General features: G+C 41.9%; 1 protein-coding gene across 1 annotated transcript in view; it reads left to right on the top strand.

Annotated features, from left to right (window-relative positions):
- Window positions 1-22834, top strand: part of PDE11A (phosphodiesterase 11A) — an 815296-nt gene that overhangs the window by 578450 nt on the left and 214012 nt on the right. Inside the window, exon 10 of the mRNA XM_029605882.1 lies at window positions 15168-15218. Within this exon, the coding sequence (XP_029461742.1) occupies window positions 15168-15218 (51 nt within the window). The remainder of the gene's footprint in view (window positions 1-15167; window positions 15219-22834) is intronic.

Raw genomic sequence — 22834 nt, 5'->3', positions numbered from 1 at the left:
GGGTGGCCATGTCCCACCCATGTCTATGCCACTGCTGTATACTAACCGGTGCTGCTAATTCCACACACATTACACATTCAAAGCAAGTACTAAAAATAGCTCAGTATACTAAGGGGGCTACAATGTGCTGTAAACCCCACTAACACTACATTAAAACATGGGTTAAAAGCATCAGGTTACTGCAGTTGACCTGATTTTAACGCAAGTTGGTACATAGATTTCAGTCTGCTTATTTTCTTACTTGCTGCAATATTGTAGACATTTCTAAACAGAGTCAGCTTTGAAGGGGCCCAGGGCCACCAGGGGCCCAACAGACGTGTTGCCATTGGACTGGAGCTAAAAAAGCAGTCCAATGGATGTCATTAGTCAACAGCAGGTATAACAAAAAAAAAAACCTGGCATGGAACCTATGAGCAAGCTTGTAGGCCCTGCAGTGGACCTTCCCCTTTCTGCTTCATGGACTTTTGGTTCCCAGAGAGAACCTGCAAAGAGCCGCTGCAGGGCCTGTGAGTGCATGCCAGCTCTTAGGCCCCCGCGCTGATGTTTCCTTGTTATTGCTGCTGCTTGAAATCATTTGCCAGGCCAGGATCAGCCATAAGACAGTAGGAAGGAGAAGATCCATGAAAGGGTTATGGGGAGGAGGGATAGGAGGTAGAAGACCGAGAAAATGGCCCTGGAGAGAGGAAATGAGGGATAGGACCCAGAAAGAGGCCATGGGGAGAGGGACGAGGAAGAAGGAGAGGACCTGGGATGGAGATAAATGTGGGATGGGACGAGGTGAGATGAGACCTAATTCAGGGCCCCACTCCCAAGGTTTTGTCCTGGACCCCAGCATATCTAAAGCTGGAATAGAAATGTGCTGAGTTTTAAAAAATATTTTTTCTCACACTGTTTATCAGGTTCCTCAAAGTTTCATCAAATTGTTTGCCATACCTTTTTTTAATGGAGAATCTGAAACATCTGAAATGGATTTTATTTTATCATTGTACCTGTTCTGGAATCTCTGGCTTTCCTTCAAATTTCTCGTGATCCTCCTGGTTTGAGTTTGAGTATGCATTTATTTTTTTATTTTTAGCTCGGGCCTTTTTATTCATGGCTTCAAGAAAGTTGCCTTCAGATACAGTAGGTATTTTTTGTTCCCAGAGGGCTTATAATCTAAGGGCTTTTAAGGATTTATCAGCGTAAACTGCAGTCTAGATACTGATCTCTTCCCCTCTCCCCCGCCCCGTGGGGACTGACAGAGCTACAAAAATTACCACTTATTTTACCTTTATATGCGACCTGATCAGCCCAGGAATTCATACCCATTTGACTCAGAACAGAGATGTTTTTATTATCAGGCATTAGGTTACCAGATAAAATATTAACAACTTAGCAAGCTTACAAATTTATAATAAACCCTTAGCAAAGAATGCAGTTATAGTTATTAGCTTGACAGGTATGAATAAATTAGCAGAAGCATAACATATCCTTTTAGCTGGAACTTGCTTATAATTTATAAGCAGTTCTAACTTGCTAAACCCCAGTCTCACCGCTTTGAAGATTCTTGGTCTCTGAGCTGTGAGAGCAGCTGGAGGTCCCAAACACTGTCCCTGTCACTGTGAAGCAGTCTGTGGGTCTCCTCACATGGATAAAGGGCTCCCCTAATTCCTTGGGAAGAACCAGGCAAGTTCAGCTCTGGCTAGCAGGGCTTGAGATACTCTTACAAGCAATGCTCCATGTCACTGGATCTCGCCTAGCAGCTTAATTGCAGAGCGGGTTGAGGAGTGATGACATGGTGTGGATGGAATCCTCTTTGCCGAGCCCTGAGCCGCTTTTCCTAGCTGATTTTAAGAGTTAGGATATGCATATTCAGTCGCTTCATGCATATGAAAAACAGGAACATGACGAGTTTTGATTGGTTCCTTCTTCATTTAGCCTGCTTGACCCCCCAGCTTGCTGCCGCCCCCCCCCCCCCCCCCCTCCAAGGAGGGCCATCTTTCTGCTGCATGGCAAATAGCTGACCAGAGAGTTGACTTGAATCTGATAAGGGCTCCTCTCAGGATTGGAGGATGTGTTGCCAGGTACTTCTAAGCTTTCTCGAATGCTTCAGGTCTGTCTCCCCTCACGCACACACAGGTCTGACATGCTCTTAACCCCCTTCTGTGTTTGTGGAGACTAGATTTCTTTCTTTCAAAGAGGCCTAGGTAAACAGTGCCTCCTTCAAAGCAGATAAGCAGTCACGTACTGCAGTCTGTCAGAAATTCATCATCTCTGTATCTCTGAAATGCAGGCCAGTGACCCTTTGTGAAGTCAAAATCCATTTTGCTGTATGGACAGTAGTAAAACTTAGGGGGTTTATTCCTACGGGCTTCTTTTACTAAACATTTTTCCCATAGACACAGAATGAGAGAAAAGCCTTAGTAAATCTGGCTCTAAGTGTGTACTTAGGCAATGGAGGGTGAAGTTACTTACCGAAGGCCACAAGAAGCATCAGCAAAATTTGAACCCCCAGCTTCCCTGGATCTAAGTGCTTTAACCACTAGGCTTCTTCTCCACTCCATTGTTTATGCTGTTACCCCAGCATCCTGATGGCTCAGGATCCTTTGTTTGTCCCAAGCCTTCTTGAATTCCAATATGGTTTTTGCCTCTTCTCTTCACTAGGAGGCTGTTGCAGTCAAACACCACCCATTGAAAACAGTGCATCATATTAATCAGTTAAGGAATATGATAGCAGTGCCATCCATTCTTACCATGAACAAGACAAAGGTGCTAATATTCTGCAATGCATTCATGCCATCGCATGCATTTACTGCTAAATTTTAAAAGGAATGTGCATGCGCCCATAAATGTGCGAGCCAAAATACACCTCATTTTATAAAGTACACACATAGCATTTAAAATACTGTTGCTGCGTGTACTTCTACAGCCTTTACACATGTATCTTGCATAGAGAGAGAGAGAGAGAGAAGACTGACTCTGTATATGGTCAGTCTGATACACTGTATATAGGTACCACTCTAGAGGGGTACTTTGAATCAGGGTGGGTTTTCAGGAGGTGGGTTGGGGTTAGAGTGGTGTTGTTAGAGACATATTCAGAGGTATTCATAGTACAATTTGACTGCTGTAAAGAATTATAGTCTTTATAAGCAATGAAAAATCTAACAAGAAGAGTTAATTTGTATGTGCAGTGTTAGCTGCATTATACAAATCTACTCTTTTTCATCTCTTATAAGGGCTATAATTCTTTACCTAAGTCAATTTTACTATGAATACCTTTGAATGTGTCTGTAACAATATCCCTCCTCACCATAACCACAACCCATCTCCCGAAAACCCACCCCAATTCAAAGTGCCCCTCTAGAGTGGTGCCTATATATACAGAGTATCAGACTGACCCTGTACAGAGTCTCTTTCTCTCTCTCTCTCTCTCTCTCTCTCTCTCTCTTCACACCTCATGAGAAACAGTAGCAAAGTTACGTAGGCAACATATGCACACTGCCTTTGCAAAATTTGTGGTATCTCTGTCAGTCTTGGCCCTGCCCCTTTTTCGCCTCCTTATGCTGAGCACGTATGTATAACTCCCTTCCCGGATTCTTAAAATTTGTGCGTGTTTGTGGCCATTTTTGCATGAGCAACACTTTTAAAATCTGCTTCTTAATGCATTAACAGTGTCATTAGCAAGTGCATGTTAGTTTATGAGCATTAACAGTGCTGTGAATGCACATAAACTATTTTGCAATAATGTTAGTAGTGAAATATATGCTAATGAGGATCATGAGATACAGAACTTTGCAAAATATCTCATTACCTATTAGCGCAGCAAAAATGTGTTCCTACAAAATGCTGTGCAATCACATTAACTCAAAAACTTAATTGTATTTCTGGGAAGTGTAGTAAAGGTTTTTAGATTCCCATTCATATGTATGCATGTACTCTAGTGTTTATGGCAAGGTGTGCCTCATTTGACCATGTGTACATCAGAAATTCATATACATGAACTGTGCTTTAATGACATGTTTGCACACTTTATTTCATTACCAAAGTCCTGACCCTTGTTTTTCAAGGCAAAGATACAGTTTTGCATGCATTGACTTAGCTTACACAACACTTGAGCAAACTTTATATGAAAATTTAGCATTCTTCATTATACAATTTCATACATATGCATAATATTGAGAGGGGGCGGAGGATTCAGGCAAATGGCCCAGTTTTAGCTTGATTTGCATTGATATTAGGTTTTCTGACTCAACCAAATAGATTATTACTTTGAGGGATTTTTTTTTTTTTTTGGTGTGGAGTAGGTGGTTTTACATGCTGATCAGAGTTTTTATACAGCAGTTTCCATTTTGGGAAAAATACTGACATTTTTAGTGAACTCAAACTCTAAAATATATTTATTCTTTAAAAGAACCAAGTTTAGAAAGGGAACATGATTTAATTTAAAAGTTGCTCTGGAACATATTGTGAGACACTGCAAGCTCTCTCTGCAGAAGCTTTTTAATTAACTCATTTTGCCACTAAATATTAGACAACATTTTCAGAATTTCTTTCTCCTGCTAAGAATAAATATTCATTTTGTATTATGGAAAAGAGCTAGTTGTGACTGGAAAGTTGAAGATAAAGGTATGAGCAGATCCTCTTACTTTGATTTCCTTGAAGTTGTTCCATTTAACATTTTAACTACGTGAACACTAATCAGATCCCTTTTTAAGTTGGAGAAGGATCTGGGGTCATACACAAAAGATGGAGCCCTGCATTTCATTATCATAATACAGCGGTGGCCAGCTCTGGTCCTCCAGAACTACAAACAGGCCAGGTTTCAGGATATCCCTAATGAATATGCATGAGATAGATTTGCAAGCACTGCCTCAGTTGTTTGCAAATCTATCTCATGCATATTCATTGTGAATATCCTGAAAATCAGGCCTGTTTGTGGCTCTCGAGGGCTGGTGTTGGCCACCCTTGCCCTAATAGGTAAATCTTTCTCTATTTATATCTATATATACATACAAATATATACCCCTTACTCTCATTTCTTTTCCCTCTTGTTCTCATTTTTATCGTTGCTGCCACTGCTTTGCCCTCATCTTTTTCTGTCATCTTCCTCTCAATTCTTTTCTGCCCCTTCCACCCTCACCCCTTGTTCTCACCTTGCTGCTAGCAGCAGCCCCGTAGAAGCAGGAGCGAGAGAGAGTGCCTCTAAATATGGCTGCTCATTCTCCTGCCTCTAGTGGCTGATTGGTTCTTTGGAACAGAATGAACCAATCAATGTCAGGAGGCAGAGAAGCAGTAGTAGACTCTGAAGTGTTTTCTCCTGGTTGTTGTGGCTGCTGCGGTCCGAGATCCCATCTAGTGCTGCTCTGCAGGAGAGAAAGGCAACTGTGTGAACACAGGGCTCCTTCTACACTTTCAGGATGATATGAATGGGCAAGGCTAATCAATTCTTGTCATAGTCATAGAAGGACACCAGGAGGAGCCTACCTGGTGCCTTTCAGTGACTGAAAGATAATAATTGATTAGTTTCATGCCCACACCTATCTTCATGAAGTTGTAGCAGTGCTAGTGGCCTGCGCCTCTTCTCTTGCCAGTTTTGCACAGGAGCCAACTCAGTACCTTCTCTGATAAGCGTTCTTGATACCTGGGCTTGAAAATGCTGACAGCCTGGATGGAGGAGGAGAACTCCATCCCACTGGGTGGAAGGAAGAGTAGTCGAAGAATGTGGTACTCTGCCGATGGAGGATAGGGACACACCTGCTTGTTCTTTACCAGCACAAACACTGTGGGTCCTGTCCCTACAGTAGTCGGACCCAGTGTAATTGCACTTATCTAGAGATGTCCATTACACTAATTGACTTTTGTTTCCTAATATAAACAAACATATTTAGGGTAAGTATTGGGTAGCCGTTATCATGTATTCAGTACATGCTGTATCACTTGCATTGACTTATGATCCTATGCTAGCATGTGTAGCAGATATACTGGCCTGGGTGCAACAGCATGGTAAGGACCAAAGATCAAAATCAGAATGAAATTGAATGATTTTGCTGCTTTGCAGTTGTTTCAAGTAAATGCAGTGTGTGCTCACTGTCAGTGATCAAGGGAGAGATAGTAAAGTTGAATAATTTTCCTAATCATTTATGCATGCCTCAGTTTTGCTCAAAATACATTCTAACTTAATTCCTCCCGGTAGTGAATAGTTCAGTTAGTATGTTAGGCAACTGGCACGCAAAACGAAATTGCAGCTATAACAGGAATAATGAATGCCATTGTTCTTTTTACATGAGAGGCCCCCTTCTGCCATCTTCCCATGTCCCTGGACAGGAGTGCAGTTGCATGGTAGTATGTTGGTTAAGTACTGTATTGTTTCTAGTTAACCCTTAATTTCTAAGGTCATTTACAGTATTTCTCTGCTAGCCCATTTTATTTCTTAAAACAGTCAATGGAGCTTTATTTACTTAAGATAGTAGATGATCACTTAAAGCAGCAAATCTCAACCTGTGTGTTGCAACATATCACTGTGGTGCAAAGAACAAGCAGGTGTGTCGCTATCCTCCACCAGCAGATTACCACATTCTTCGACTACTCTTCCTTCCACCCAGTGGGATGGAGTTCTCCTCCTCCATCCCGGCTGTCAGCATTTTCAAGCCCAGGCAGAACGCAGGCAGCAGAGCTGTTGGCAGCGCTAAGCAGCCGCCAAAGTAGAACCACACGAGTAGGGGGCCAGCTGTTACGATCCCCCCTGTTGCTGCGCTACAGGTGGTATCTCACCTTCCACTGGAGGCCGCTTCGAAGCCAGGGCCTCGCCTGTGTTCCATCCAGGACTTGCTCCAGGGCCTGAGAGGCCTAGATGTTCCTGAGGCCTGCCTGTGGCTTGCTTGGCTGTTTGGACTTCCTGGTTTCCGGCCACGCCCTTTTCCCTAGGGGCTGGCTCGCAGCTCTCCACCTTAGTTATAGGACCAGCGAGGGGCGGTCCAGGTAAACTCCTCCCAGGGAGTTACCCACTTCAGCTGTATAAAAGGACTTTCTTGTCAGTTCCTGCTTGCCTTTGGATTGAGCATTACAGTTGTCTGTACCTCTGCCTTGATCCAGGTCCTTCATGGTCGTCTGTGCCTCAATGGCTCCCTGTCCAGTGTCTCTGCCTTGATGTCTGTTCCGGATGTGCCATGATGTCTGTTCCTGATCCCATGCCTGATCCAGTTCCTGCCGTTCCTACCTGCTTGAGGCTGCCAGGAGTGCAGCAACCTTTCCTGCTTGAGGCTGCCTGGAGTGCAGCATCCTTCCCTGCTTTGGCTGCCAGGAGTGCAGCAACCCACCGCTTCCTCTTCCCTGCGTGTGTCACGCTCCCGCGTTTGTGGGACAGGGTGGTCTGTGACCAGTCCAGCCGTGCTGGCTGTGTAGGGCGCCTTGAGAGACAGTGCCCATGTCTTGCTTCAGTCCTTGCCCTGATGTCTTCAATGTCTCGCTTCAGCCTGTCTTGGATGTCTTGCTTCAGCCCCCGTCTGACATCTTCTGTGTAAGGACTCTGTCTGCCCTCGCCTCTGTCCGGCCTGCCACCCATTGCCGTACCCAGCGGCAGGTCCGAAAGGGCCGGGAACAGTCGGAGGACCATTCATCAATCAACATCCCCGTGTTGGTTGCCATGGGCGTGCAGGTCTGGCTGAGGGTCAGACTCCACTCCTTACTCCCTGCCTCTGTACCCGCCTGGCTCACCATGCCTGCTCGGCTCACCTCCCACGGTGTGGCTTGGGGCTCCCTAAGTCTTGCCGTGGCCCAAGGGCTCACCACCCGCTTGAGATGACCGCGCTCCGCGCGCGCTCGTAACACCAGCGGCATAGCCTTTCCGTCTCCCAGCCTGAATGGCCTGGAAGAGGAGTGGTGAGGGGTGGGCCTGTGTGGGAAGGAGAAGCCATACCATTGTCATAAGTGGGGGAGAGAGAGGTGCAGCATTGGCTCTGGGTCTGCACCGGGATTGATTGAGCAGCAAGTGGTCAGGAGTAGGAGACAAAGCAGCACGAGTCCTCATGACTGGCACAACCCTTCCTGTTTCTTGGGGCCACAAGGACTGGAGGCTGCTGCTGTGAGAAGCCATGTGTGTAAGTGGGAGAGAAAATGCGTGTGTATATGACTTGAGCATGAGAGTGAGAGAGCATATGTGTGTGTGAGCCCGAGAGACTAAAAGAGAGCATGTATGTGTGTGATTGAGCGCATGAGAGAGAGAGAGTGTGTGTGTTTCAGCTCATGAGAGGGAGAATATGTGGATGATGTTCAATTGTACTTTTTGGTCAAAGGGGATGTGTCGCAGTAATTAATTAAATATCCTCTTGTTCATCTGCTGTTGGTAGTTGGATGGAGGTCAGTGAACAGAATGGATCTCCAGAAAGCTGAGACCTCTTTGCCTAAATACCATAACTGTAAATGGAAGAGATACTGCATTTGTGGAGCATATAAAATGAGTTTTTACTTTGACAGTTTCCTGAAGTATATTCCTCAATTAAAATCAGTGCTTTCAAGGGGCTATTTTAAGTTAAAAATGCTCTTCCATTGAAGGCAGTTTTGGATCCTTCAGATTTTAAAACCATAATTTGATTACTGTAATTCATTATATATTGGGTTACCAAAAAATTGGCTATGTGGGCTTCAACTGCTGCAAAATTCAGCAGCTCGTTTGGTGTTAAAGTTAGCCCCGATGCAGCATATTATTCCTCAGTTGCAAAAGCTGCATTGGCTGCCAGTGCTGTAGCGTATAAAATTTAAGGTACTAATTTTGGTATTTAAGGCATTGCAGTCTGATTCTCTCATATATCTAAAAAAGTTATTTAAGTTTTATATTCCATCTAGGAATTTACTTTCCTTGGGTCAGTGTTTACTGGAGGTCCCAGCTATAGAGACTATGCAGTTGCAGGAGCTGAGGAATCGTGCTGTTATCAAGTATAGGAGCAAAGCTGTGAAATAGTTTGCCAGAAGAACTTAGATTGGTGCAAGATATAAAAGTATTCAGAAAACAGCTCAAGGCATGTTAATTTAAAGAAGCTTTGGGTAGTTTAGGTCATGAATACTTTATACAACTCTGGTCGCTGCATCTCAAGAAAGATATAGTTGCGATGGAGTTGGTACAGAGAAAGGCGACCAAAATCATAATGAGGATAGAACTGCTCCTCGATTAGAAAAGACTAAAGAGGTTAGGGCTGTTCAGCTTGAAGAAGAGACGGCTGAGGGGGGATATGACAGAGGTCTTTAAAATCATGAAAGGCCTAGAACGGGTAAATGTAAGTTGGTTATTTACTCTTTCGGATAATAGAAGGACAAGGGGGCACTCCATGAAGTTATCATGTAGCACATTTAAAACTAATTGGAGGAAATTCTTTTTCACTCAACGCACAATTAAACTCTGGAATTTGTTGCCAGGGGATGTGGTTAGTGGCGTTAGTGTAGCTGGGTTTAAAAAAGGTTAGTGCAGTTAGTGTAGCTGGGTTTAAAAAAGGTTTGGATAAGTTCTTGGAGGAGAAGTCCATTACCTGCTATTAATCAAGTTGACTTAGAAAATAGCCACTGCTTTTACTAGCATCAGTAGCGTGGGATATACTTAGTTTTTGGGTACTTGCCAGGTCCTTGTAGCCTGGATTGGCCACTGTTGGAAACAGGATGCTGGGCTTGATGGACCCTTGGTCTGACCCAGTATGGCAATTTCTTATGTTCTTATGTTGATAGTGCATTGTTATGCAGAGTGTAAGCTACATCAGTGATGGTTTTATTTGTATTTTTCTGATGTTTTAAATTGATATATGTTGTTTATATTGTTTTATGTCAATTTTGCTCTCCACCTAGCATGATTCTATTACTATAGGCGGATTATAAATATAACTCTTACTGGGGGGGTTTAAGTCCCAAGAGCACAGAAACGTATTTGTTTTCCTCAGGGCTGCTCTGGCTAGCAATTAATTCCCATGCTTGAATCTCTATCCCATGGTGGATTCTTTTTATGGGGGAAAGCTCTCGCTTATGGCCCAGACAATGGTATTTTGCTTCCTGTCTGTGTACATGGTAGCTGCATCCCAAGGGGTGAGTGAGATGCTGGGAAAAACCAGACAGGACCAGGATCTGGGTGTTTAAAATAAAGTTTACTGATTTGACAATAATTAAATAAAAGACCATTTGGTCCATAAGATTGAAGTTACATTTGACTGATGTTAGATGTGAGTTTCTTGTAGGTAGATGTCCTTTGATTCAAGCATCTGAGTAGAGCTTCCCATGGTGATTTTAAGTGTGCAAAGATCACCCAGGGCTAACTGGGAATCGTATTGAAGGGGTTCCCTCAAACACAGCAAAACAGTCCTACCTGAATCCATATCCTTCCTGGACATCCAGCCCATCCTGTTTCCATAAGCAGAGATCCAACTGGGGTCTCCCAGTCTTGCACATTCTCCTTAGTTCTGTTGTTGGGGACTTCTCTGGCAGGAAAAGTCAAAAGGGGATCAGGCTTCTTCAGCTTTGCATCCCAATAGGAAGGAGAGAGTCAGATATAAAACTCCCCACAAATGCAATTGGCTAAAAAATACTTCTAAAAAGTAAAGCTGGATACATCTTCAGCCATTATTCTCTCTCTCTTAGAAAGATCTGTCACTGGTCTTGCCCACCTAGAGAGTAGAGTGGTGCTCCAAAAGACAATCTGGCTCAAAATCTATTTTTCTGTAAGTAATATGAGAAGAACACTTTGGCAAGGAGTGCACGATGATGAGGTATCGCTTCAGACTGAAAGTGCAGAGTGAGGCTGAAAGGCCTCACCAGAGTATAACCAAAACATTCTCACTGTTTGGAGGCTCTCTAAAAGTGATGACATTGAGTTCTAAATTGGCTGGGCTAAATAAGGCTGTGGTTGGACGCCTCACCCTATAGGTTGAGAGGGGAATAGAAGGCTCATGATGTTAGGGTTCTCAATAGGACCTAGGGCCACCCAGTGGCTGAACCAGGTGGGCACCATATACATATTTAATTCCAACCAATCAACGTCAAAGGGTGTAAACAATTGTTAAGTCCAAATGGAAATGGTATAGTGCTAAGGACATCAGGATCCACAAGATAAAAAGAGGATTCAGTCACATAGATAAACATGGAATTGCTTGGCAATCTTATTATAGCCAACGTCAAGAAGAGCTTATTTTGGTCCCAAAATCAGCTGTTCTTGACATGGCTATAATAAAAATGGAATTGCTTGGCAATCTTATCTAACTGACCGAATCCTCTTTTTATCTTGTGGATCCTGATGTCCTTAGCACTATACCATTTCCGTTTGGACATTTCCCACTGAGTGTACCACTCGTCTTCTCCACCTCTATTTTGCTTAACAATTGATAAGTGCAGGCAGCTGTCACTGAAAAGTGTTTTCTGCCATCTCTAGTACTCTACATAGACATAGCAGCAGTAGATTGCAATTCTTTTATGTTCTAGCCTGTCTTCTTTATCTGGATATTGCCTCCATAAAGAGAAATGCTTCCTCACAAAGGCATAATGACCTTTAAAGCAAGTAGGTTGCCTTTATTGCCTGTTCTTCTTCTATGACTTTTACAATTCCAGAAGTGGATTTACAGCTGTTCTGGTAAATTCCATTTGAAAAGTGTGTCAGACACATCATTTAGTGGACTGGTAATTTCTTCCCAATGTGTGCTCCTCACTTATGTATTGATTGGTTGTGATTTATAACATGCCTTTACATTAAAAAAAAAAAGGTCTATACAAATAACAGTTTAAAAGCAAAATACATAAAACTACACAACATAAAAATAAAAAAACCTATATTAATTGTAGCCTAAATATTTGCAAACTCTAAAAATCTAAAAAATATAAAGGGTAATTTTTAAGGAGTTAAAGTTGGTATACAAAGTACACACAGACTTTAGTATGAACTTTCAAAGCAGACTTATGCGCATAATTCTGCATTGAAAACTCCTGGCTGTGTGCAGAACCAGTGGCAACATAAACACACACATATACATTTTCTCCCAAGGAGGTGTAAATGTATGGGTATAGATTTACGCACATACGTTTTGTGGAAGTGAGGTAGCAAGATACCCATACCAGTGTTAGATGTAACGTGTTCCATTTTTTTTAGGTGCAGAGCAGCTGAATGCGCATGAATGTAAGTCTAGCTGAAGCCAGTGGAGGGGAGGACAGAAGGGCCTTTTGGGAGGATCGGAGTTCCCTTGTGGTGGTATAGGAGAGTAGACATTGGGAAAGATATTCCATGGCTAGTTGGTTCATTTAAAACAGCAGTACTTTCAAAACCATTTTTTAATAATGCAGTTACCTATTGGATTAAGCAAACCTTTTACATAAGTGTATTGCTCCTGCGTTTCTTTATGTGCCTGAATTTGGAAAACCTTTATTACATAGCTTCTCCTGCTATATATCTCAGTCAATTGGGCAGCTGCTGTACAGATTGTCCCCACTGTGTAAGCAGTTTGCATTGACCATAAATAGCTGACATAATCACAGAGATGAGATTTTCTTAAAATACAGGGTAGCGCTTCCCAACCCTCTCCTGCAGACACTCCTAGCCAGTGTGTTTTCAGGATATCCATAATGCATATGCATGAAAGAGACTTGCAAATGCCCCTGATGCTACCATTATGGGGGAGACCTGTATGGCGCGGCTGATGCTACCATAAGCTTGCTGGGCAGGCTGGATGGACCATTTGAACCTTTTCTGCTGTCATTTTTATGTTTCTATTATTGCAAAACTATCTCATGCATATACATCATGGCTATCCGGAAAACCCAGCTGGTTAGTACTTCCAGGAGAGGGCCGGGAAATACTGATGTAGGTCATGCCCATAATAAATGGTGAAATCAATGACAAAAAATAAGCAATAAAATATTTTTGAAGAAAACAGAAATGAGTTTTAGAAATCTGATCAAGACAAGTTCAACTAACAAATAAGCAAGTTGGTATTTTGAGGACCAAGTTATATTATTTCTTTTTAAAACTATTGGAGGCCTGTGTATTAAAGAGCATTAGTATTAACTTCCACATTAATTGTGTGTCAAAGTGTGCTAATGCAGGTGTTAGCGAACATCCATGTACTACACATGCTATTGGTATGTACATTAGCACCAGTTCCAATATGGTAATGCTAACATGCATGGAAATGACCAAATATAAAAAAATGTTTATGACCTTATTAGGGAATAAGCCTGGATCTAGTATTAGTACCTATGAGTTCAGTTTTCAAAGGGTTTAGGTGTTTGCTTTTGAGAGTTAGGATCCTAAAATAGCCCTTTTGAACATTTACTAGCAGGCCAATTCTGTAAAAAGTGCAGGAGAGCCGGCACTCTGTGTTGAGTGCCCGCTCGCCCGAAGCGCCCAGGCACCTCTCTTGGGCGAGTGGTTCTCTATTTAAATTAGGTGTCGTGCTAATAAGGAGGCGCTAGGGACAATAGCATGTCCCTAGCACCTCCTTATTAGTGTTAGGGATGGCTGTAAGCAGGCCGACAACCGACACTCAATTTTACCAGCGTCGGTTGTCGAACCCGCTGACAGCCACAGGTTAGGAAAACAGAAGCCGGCAAAATTGAGCATCCGATTTTTTTAACCCACTGACTGGTGGGCAGATGTTTTTTTATTTTTATTATTTTTTGTTTTTAATTTTTGGTGCCTCCGACTTAATATCGCTATGATATTAAAGTCAATGGGTGTACAGAAAAGCAGTATTTTCTGCCTTTCTGTTCACTTTCCTGGGTTGCTTAGATCTTATCGCCTGCCCAAATTTAGGCTCCTAAACCCTTTGAAAATTGACCTGCATGAGGCTTAATATGGCTCATCTAATACTGTAAAGTTAACTACACTTCAGGAGATGCAGTTAACTTTAGCAACCTTAGCAGGCCTTGTTAACTTGGGGGCTCCATTGCTCCCCTATAAACAGCAATTTGTACCCACCCCCCTTCCCTTCCATGTCTTCCTACTCCAGAAACTAATCATGACTGCTTCAGAGCCTCTACTCTCTCTCCCCTTCCTCTATAAACAAGAGTCTCCCAGACCCTAACATCCTCCCCCCCCCCCCCCCCCCCGTACTGTGACATTGCAGGGTTGTCTGGACTACTCCCTGTCATCAAAGGGTCTCAAGCCTCCCCCTACTTGCCCCTTCGCAGTATCATGGTTCTCCGGATCCCTTTCTAGACCCAGCTCATGCCTTCAAAAGTCTTCTGAATCTTCGCCAGCAGGAGAGAGCTGCTTTTTCTCTTGCTTTCTGTGGTTCCAAATGAAAGTGGTTCCACTGATTTTGATCCACACACCAAAGCAAAGCATATGCCTTAAAGCCCACATTAAAACCAGCAGGTAACTCACATGATCATATGAGTTTTAGCACAGCTTAGTACATACACCTCTTACACGAAGTAGGTTTAAGCCAGGCACTCCTGCATAATCTTCATTATACTACTATATAATTACTAACTTGGTTCACTTTTAAGATATCTCTCTCTCTCTCCAGATATATTAAAAAATATATATATAGATATATATGTATATATATATATATATATATATATATATATCTATATATATATCTGTGTGTGTGTGTGTATATATATATATATACACACACACAAATGACATTTTCTTCATTCATTCAATTTTTCAATCAGCTTTTACAATAGAATTATTTCTGAAGTGCTAGTTTTTCATAGAGTAAAACAAATTACAGTGAACCACCCATTTTAAGGATAGCATGTCTACTAATATACAATAGAGGTGCAACGTTTCCTGAAGATTTTTTAAAACGCCCTTCTCTTATCTGACCATGAAATAATTCTAGAGACACAGCATATGTCTTTACAACTTTATTGGCACGTCTTTTCACTTCCATGTCCTTTCAACCAGCAGTACAAGGCATGGCAGTGTCGCCTTCCTATCTTATTCTCTGTCTTTCGGTGACAACTGTTTGTAAAAGGTTCATTGTAATGGTTTTACTTTGTGATTCACTGTTGGACAAATGATGTATGAGCCATCAGTTAGATCAATACATTTATGTGTAATATTGAGGTACTACAGTAAGGGCTCTTTTTAACTCACTTTTAATTATTTCTTTACAGTAACTAAGTATTATCTCTGATGGTACAAAGTTCGAGCATTTTTTGGAAGTGAATATCTAATAGCTGCAGACCTGACTTGAATTTTGTTTGTTCTGGTACAGGTGCTGTCCTACCATGCAACTTGCTCAAAGGCTGAAGTTGACAAATTTAAGGTAAGGAGCTAGGGCAACTAACAAAATCATATTAGTGGATCTGTAATACTTGATTCTGGTCAAACTACAAGAAAATAAAAGCCTGTGCAGATGAAAATAACTTTGTTTTCCCCCATCATCCATTCACATTCCTCTCTCCTTAATGGAGGGATAGGCTTACTTTACTCCTTCTGCATTTGTCTCGGCTTCCATGGGTTGTTGGTTTTTTTTTTTTTTACCTTGGTACCATCACTTCTACTCCAGCCTTCTCACCATCCCAGACTGTGTCTAAAACTGTTTAATTAGTTGCCATGTGATTCTCTGAACATTCAGTTCATGTGCATGGCTCTTCGCTGGTCCTTTTCTTAGTTTCTCAGACTTGCTTTTCAATTACAAATCAACAGTAGAAATGTCTCAGTATCCCATCAGTAACACTGAAAATGAGTACACCAAATACTGTTTTCTCTTTGCTGAAAAGGTGTATTAATGTCACCAATATGACTCCCTAACTGCTTCTTCTTCTACTATTAGATTAGGTTCCATACTACTTTGGAACTGATTCACTAAACTTATGATTATTATTGTTGTTGTTTATTATTAATCATTTGGATAGTGGATGCCAGACATACACAGCGCTTTACAGAAACAAATAATAGATATCCCCTGTTCCTTGGAGGTTACAATCTAGTCAAGACCAACAAAGAACAAATAAGAGGCTTTGAGTTTGGGCAGCAAACACATTACTGACAAGAATAAGTATGTCGTTAAAGGTGAAGATTAAATTGTGGATCAAATATGATCTGTAAATATTTAAAGAAGAGCTTGGTTTATGTATGTTGTTACTAATAATCTGCCTATTCTTAATTAGTGTAAATAGGCATAGAATATCAATCCCGGTACTGTCTGAATAAGCTGAGAAATGCACTCTCCAGCCCCGATTAATTAGATCTTTCGCGTAAGCAAGAAAATTAAAGGTTTAAGTGATAAAACATTCCACTAATGACTGAGTATGTTGTATTGATTTAGTGCAGGACAAAACCCTTGCTAAATCCATAGGGACTGCACTAAAAATGAGCATGATCACACCTACTATTATTTAAATGAGGGGGATAATATGCTGCTTATTTCATACCCCCCCCCCCATATTAAAGCATGTTAAATTTATCATGGCTGCAAGGCCACCTTAGGGGATGGCGATAAGTCTAGCTTGCATTCTGGACTTTCTATGGCCTTCCTCTAGTCTAGTATCTCAGAACAAATGTTATTTATTTTATTTTTAAACATTTGCTATTCCTCCTCCTTTTCCAAAGTTTTCAAGGCAGATTACAATTAAATTTAGAATTAAATTCCAGTTACAGCTGTGTCACATTTTACAGTCAATATGGGAGCAAATATGAAGGGGGCATATAGAAGATATATGATTAGAGATACAAAGAGGATTGCATTGGTCATCTAGGGAGTAGCAGAAGACAGGGTAATAATCATGAATCTACCAGATGGGTTAAAGAGCCAGCATAGTGATCAGTACAAGATTTGCAAATGCATTGAAATAAGGCAGGCACCTAGCGCAGAGGAAGTAAGAGTCAATTTAGTAGGGAAGTCAGGTGGTGGTTGATGACGTAGTCTAATGATCAAGCTCATGTAATCAAGTGATAAAAGGGAGTCTCTGTCACCATCTTTGTCACAGTTTTTGATATAAATGAGATCCAGTTGTAATTGAAGTGGGGAAAAGTGATTGTCTGGTTTCTTATCCTTATATTACACCAACATCACTCCTTGTACATGTTCAGTGCATTTGCTTCGACTTTTTTGATAAGGGACTGACATCATGAGAGAAACTTTGTATGTCCAAGAAGGGATAAGGAATCTCTCTCTCCTCCCCAAAACAGCGTTTGCAATGTTTATTGCAAATCCCAGTTCAGGCATATCGCACAGCATAATGCAAGGAAAAATGCTATCGCAAACAACATTAACCATCCCTCATTTTCATAAACTCTGCCCAAACTTCTTCCCCTTTGACTACATTTTCAAAATGTGCATACCCATCTTGCAATGCAAAAAATAATGCATGCATTATGGCATTATGAGGGCCCTAACGAATTTGATGAATGACCCTGTAAGGGCTTTATTTACTAAACATTTTCCCCATTGACACAGAATGGGAGAAAAGCCTCAGTAAATTAGGCCCTAAGGTTTCTAATGAAAAGTGCAGTAGTGATTTGAAAAAAAAAAACAAGACACTAAAGGGTCAATTCATCCAGTTTGATGCTGGAAAGGAGGCTGTGTCTAATAGCTTCTTGGATAAGATGGTGAATAAAAATTATTGCTTTTGAAAGCTGAAACAGAGACTGTACAGAAAGCCTAATCGGGATAACTGGGCAAAAACGGATATATAATAAAGAATTTTGGAACCACTGTGTTCTGAGCCAGAAATGCATTAACTGCCTCATTTCTCTATACATAAGGCACATTGTCTCTTATTGGTCATTGTTTGAATAACATCAATTCTCTATAGAAAAAGGCAAGGAGACCACACTAAGCATGCTAGTGCTGTGATATCCACATAGTCTACTACTACGACTACTACTTATCATTTATATAGTGTTACTTGATGTACAAAGGACTGTACAGATACACATAAGAGACCGCCCCTCCTCTGTGAAATTTACTGTTGCATTTGGTGATCCGTGGGTCTCCTCCACGAACTGCCGCGCTTACCTCCGGGCCCGACACTGCCAAGGAACAGCCATGCACCTTCACGGCAGGCCACCGCACTTCTCCAAGCCCAACAGCCCTGATGTAACATGCAGTAGGAAGCGGCTAAGGAACAGCCATGTAGATGTGCTTCACGAGGCCCAATGTGATGCATTGACCTCCCCTAGGTGTGCACGCACCCGACATATCTAGATTTAAAGGGCCCGTGGCAGGAAATCCTTCATGGCGCCCACCGAGGAGGTCACAGCCTCAGGCCTATAAAAGGCCATTGCCTCTCTTCAGTCCTCTTCTTGACAACAGGTCTCCATATTGCCTGAGGAGCATGCATTGCCTCAGTGTTCCTGTCTCAGTGTTCTCCAGCCCCTGAGTCTTCATCTCCAGTTCCAGTATCTTCGTTCTTCAGTTCCAATATTCTAGTGGTCCTTATCTTGTCCATCAGTCCCAGTGGTCGTCTCCTTAGTTCTTCAGTGTGCCTTGCCTCCAATGTTGGTCCTCGCCCATCTGTACTGCCTCTCCGTCCCACCTTTCCCTATGGATGGATTCCTGGTATTGACCTTGGCCTGACTTCTGGACATCCTTGACCACTGCCTGCCTCTTGGACATCCTAGACCGCCATTTACCACTGACCCTAGCCTGCGTCCAGATTCACCTGTACTACCCAGAAACTGCATCGAAACTTCTGACCATCAAAAGAGGCCCCCATCTAAGATGTGCCGGCCCCGGCACTGCAGGGCTTCTCTCTGCAGGTTGCACCAACTCCACCTCTGTCCAAGGTTCCACGTTTCCATCACTTACAATGTGGTCATAACACATAGGGAAATCAAATAGAAAGCTTCAGGAAATGTATTTCCTGTGATAAACACAATTGATCAGCAAAGCTGTCATCTGGATAGCAGTCTTTAAGATAAGAAACGAAAACTACCTGACCACACTTCCATCTCCAAATTGCCTGACTTGCATGCACTCTCAAATACTTATTCACCCCAGTTTTCTTGAACTCCGGTATTCCTTTTACCTCTACATCTACACTGGGAAGTTGTTCCATTTATCTACTATTCTTTCTGTGGAAGAAATATTTCCTTACGTTGCTCCTGAGTCTGCCCACCTTTAGCCTCGTTTTATGAGCCCTTGTTCTAGGAATTTTTCCATTGAAAAAATGCTTGCATTATATGCATTGTTTTAATCCTTGAGGTGCTTGCATGTCTCTCTTACATATCCCTGTACTCTAAGGCAGAGGTATTCACTTCTAGTCCTCGAGGGTCACCAACAGGCTAGGTTTGCGGGATATACCTAATGAATATGCATGAGATACATATGCGTATAATTGAGGCATTGTGCATGCAAATCTATCTCATGCATATTAATTAGATGTATCCTGAAAACGTGGCCTGTTGGTGGCCCTTGAGAAATGGAAGTGAATACCACTGCTCCAGAGTATATATATTTAGATTTCGAGGTCTTCATTACAGCAAAAATAAAAAATAATGACAATTTTATCTTTATTAAATTGTTCAGTTTCAAGTTTACATTATCAATTGGTAACTTTTTAAAATATTAAAAACTAGCAGGCCAGTTAGATTCCATATCCATGATTTTCAGCTTCTCTGGGGAGAGTCACATCTTACTGGGTCCTACCTTGGTGAATCTTTTTTATGAGCTGATCTTCAATTGTACATGGCAGACACCAGAGAAAGTATGAGGGTTCACTCTTTATGTACAAAACTGGTTTTATCCATACAAGTGTTTGCCATTACTTCTAGTAAGGACTAGTGACTGGCCATGAGAGCAAAAGCCCTCAGAAGGTGCTTTAATAATTATAATCCTTTGCCAGTCATGGAGACTCCCACAATATCTTGCATTGCTTTGGATATAGTAACATAATGTCATAGTCAATAACACCAGGTCTTACTTTAGTAGTGCTGTATATCCTCAGCAGAGTGGTTTTATATAGACAGGATTCTCTCAGCTTTGCAGTGCTACCGCTGGTTTTAGGATCATTATAATGCCAATATGCCCACTATGTAACAGTATCTGATTTTTATTGAACGTAATTCCATTCTAAATATTTTAGCTAATGGGTTCAGATAATTTAGAAATAGTAGCAAAAATTACTTTAGATTATATAAAAGTTAAACATAAAAGGCATCATATTTCTTTATGCCACTAAAAGGCAAGAACTTTAAAAATCATAACTTTATAAACCAGTATCGTATTATATTATCACATTTAAATAAATGTTTTTGTCAGGGTGTTGAAAGTAATAAATATTCAGCTTAAAAATGAATGTAAATAAGTGCTGTAATTGCATAATTTAAAAAAAGAAACAAATGCCACATACAAACCCCACTTTGATATACCAGCTGTAATGGGTTTTCCAAGGACATTATGTAAAAGCCGTTCTATTGATGTGTAATCTACAAGGAACTATTTATATTAACAAACAAAATCTAACCTAACTGTTCAGTTGAGAATGGAGCAAAGAAGCAGATCAATATTTAATGGCTGTGATAAATTATTTACAGCTTTACAAGATCTTCCCTTGAGTAGGGAAAACACGCAGGAGAACAACACAACCCAAAATAATGAATCACCTTCTTTATAAAATGTTTGATTCAGGCATGTAATGTTAATTATGGGTCCCTGGATGGGTTGACTAGACTGGAGCCTTGGTGCTTTAAGGCCGCCTGAAAGTACAGGTACCTGAAAGTACTGCCCTCTGCAAACCCCTCCCCCAGAGTCTCCACTAGATGTCGCTAGCTCAGGCTTTGGATAGAGAATGAACCATTCCTAATCAGCTCCTTCTCTGTGGATACTAAGAGTGGTGGCTCCCACCTGCATCAGTGCAGGAAGATGCTTCAAGTAGTGTGGCTTTTTGAGTTGGATTTTTAGGAAGGAGGAGTGTTTCAGTTTTGTGGAGTTCCTCAGTCTCTCACTCTAGGCCCCTTGGTCTGATACCTAGAAGAAGGTGAGAGGCACATCATATTCAGTACTGAACTGGTCTGGAAGGAATTGTCTCAATTTTGTGAGCAATTGTTTTAGAGATTTGTTTTTTGGACTGAAGAAACTCTGTGCCTGGCTTCTGGAGGATTGTTTCCCCTACCTGGGACCAGAAGACCTGCTATTCCTTTTTTACAACAAGTGGGATATTCCTTGTGTTTGAGAAAATCTTGTCTTTCTATTTGGGAGGAAGTTTTGGCTACTTTTTCTGCCCAGGAGAAACGATTGAGGAGTTCACCTGTCTGCTGCATTTTGGACTTTCCAATCTAGTAATTTACATTTGTTTAATGACTACTGGTCTGAGGCAATGCACTACAAATGTAAATTACTAAGTTCTTGATTAACTAAGTTGTTTTCTCATAGACACAGAAGGAGAGAAATGTCTTAGCCAGTCAGGCACTAAATCCTGAGTTGGACTGAAATTTAGTCATGGATCACAAGGTGCAGTGTGGGTGAGCTTCAGGCCTAATGTATCACCCTGCTCAGGAGTTTGGGCTAGTGATCCCATTCAGGGATTGCCTTTCATCCCTGAAACTTCTGATGCTGTCCTGCTGGTTAGCTATGTCTAGTGCTTTGGCACATAGGGTCTGTCACAGACTCTGCTATTGCTGATTATTCTTGCAAGTGATGATTTGGTTTTCTGCCCATTATGCTTATTAACCAAACATGGGCACACTTCTGCAGAGACATTCTGTTCTTCGGATGTCAGTGGACTGCAGTTTTTCTGGGGAGTTCTCGAGCCCAGTTGGTTTTTCGATTGTCTTATAACACTGAAGAAAACTGTGTAGTCTTTGTCCAAGAGTCCTTCTCTTGTTTACATCTCTAGATTTTTTCCTGTATCCAGGAGGTTCTAGACCTATTGTCATTGGGGTTTACTGATCCAAAACCCTGCTTGTAATGTTTTCTGTGATGAAGAGTATGTTTCTTGCTGGCACTCGCATCACTCCCCTGCCTTAGGTGCCTCTGCTATGTATCAGTGTTTTGTTTCTTAGTCTTTTCTATGGTTTTCTCTTTGTAGAAGCCAACTCTTTTCTCGCCCAGACCCCTTTGTGGGTTTACTGCCTCACAGGCAAAATGGAGAGCGATGGTGCTTTCAGCACGGTGCAGTTTTCCGCTTTGTGCTGCTCGGACAGCCTATAGTTTGGGATTCAGCCATGTGTGAGGACAGCCATCCTGCTTGTCCTCTGAGAAAGCAGAATTGCTTTCCTGTAACAGGTGTTCCCCAAGGACAGCAGGATGTTAGTCCTCACAAAATCCACCCACCTCCTCTGGGAGTTAGTTTCTCCATGTATTAGTGATATTATGGACCGAGGAACTCTGCCTAGGAGGGGACAGGGTGATGACTATAGCTGCACAAGCTCATTGGGGCATGTTTGAAAGTTCTAGATTCTTTGAGATCAAAGTTCCATGTTGGGCTCCATCCTGATGATGTCACCCATGTGTGAGGACTAACATCCTGCTGTCCTCGGAAAACATCTGTTACAGGTAAGCAACTCTGCTTTACCAATCCCTTTTTTAGCCTTATGGAGCTCTTTCCATACAGATTTGAAGCCCTAACAGATGTCATCCAGCTGTTGCTGCCACAAAATTACAGGGGCCTCATAAAGGGGAGGTGGTCAGATGTCAATGCCCTCTGAACTGGCACATTCCTGCCAGGTGTCAAAAAGTGTCCAGCACTGGGAGAATCAGATCTGCGAGGTGAATGAAAAAAGGGGAGAGGGAGAGAGGTCCAGGTATCATGCTGGAGAAGGGATAGAGGATGAGGGATCAAGCCAGAGAGAAGGACTAGTGCAGGGATCAAGATAGATGAAAAGAAAGGAGGGAGGGAGGGTGGCAGAGAGAAATGGGAATTGAGCTGGGAGGGGTGAAAGGACTGTTACTAAATTGAACCTTAACCCCAATAAGGGGATGTCGCCTCATGGTGT

The sequence above is a fragment of the Rhinatrema bivittatum genome, chromosome 6 (genome assembly GCF_901001135.1).
Source record: "Rhinatrema bivittatum chromosome 6, aRhiBiv1.1, whole genome shotgun sequence".
In the NCBI taxonomy this organism is placed as follows: Eukaryota; Metazoa; Chordata; class Amphibia; order Gymnophiona; family Rhinatrematidae; genus Rhinatrema; species Rhinatrema bivittatum.
Note: the sequence above shows the minus strand (reverse complement) of the source record. Positions and strands in the feature narration are given on the sequence as shown.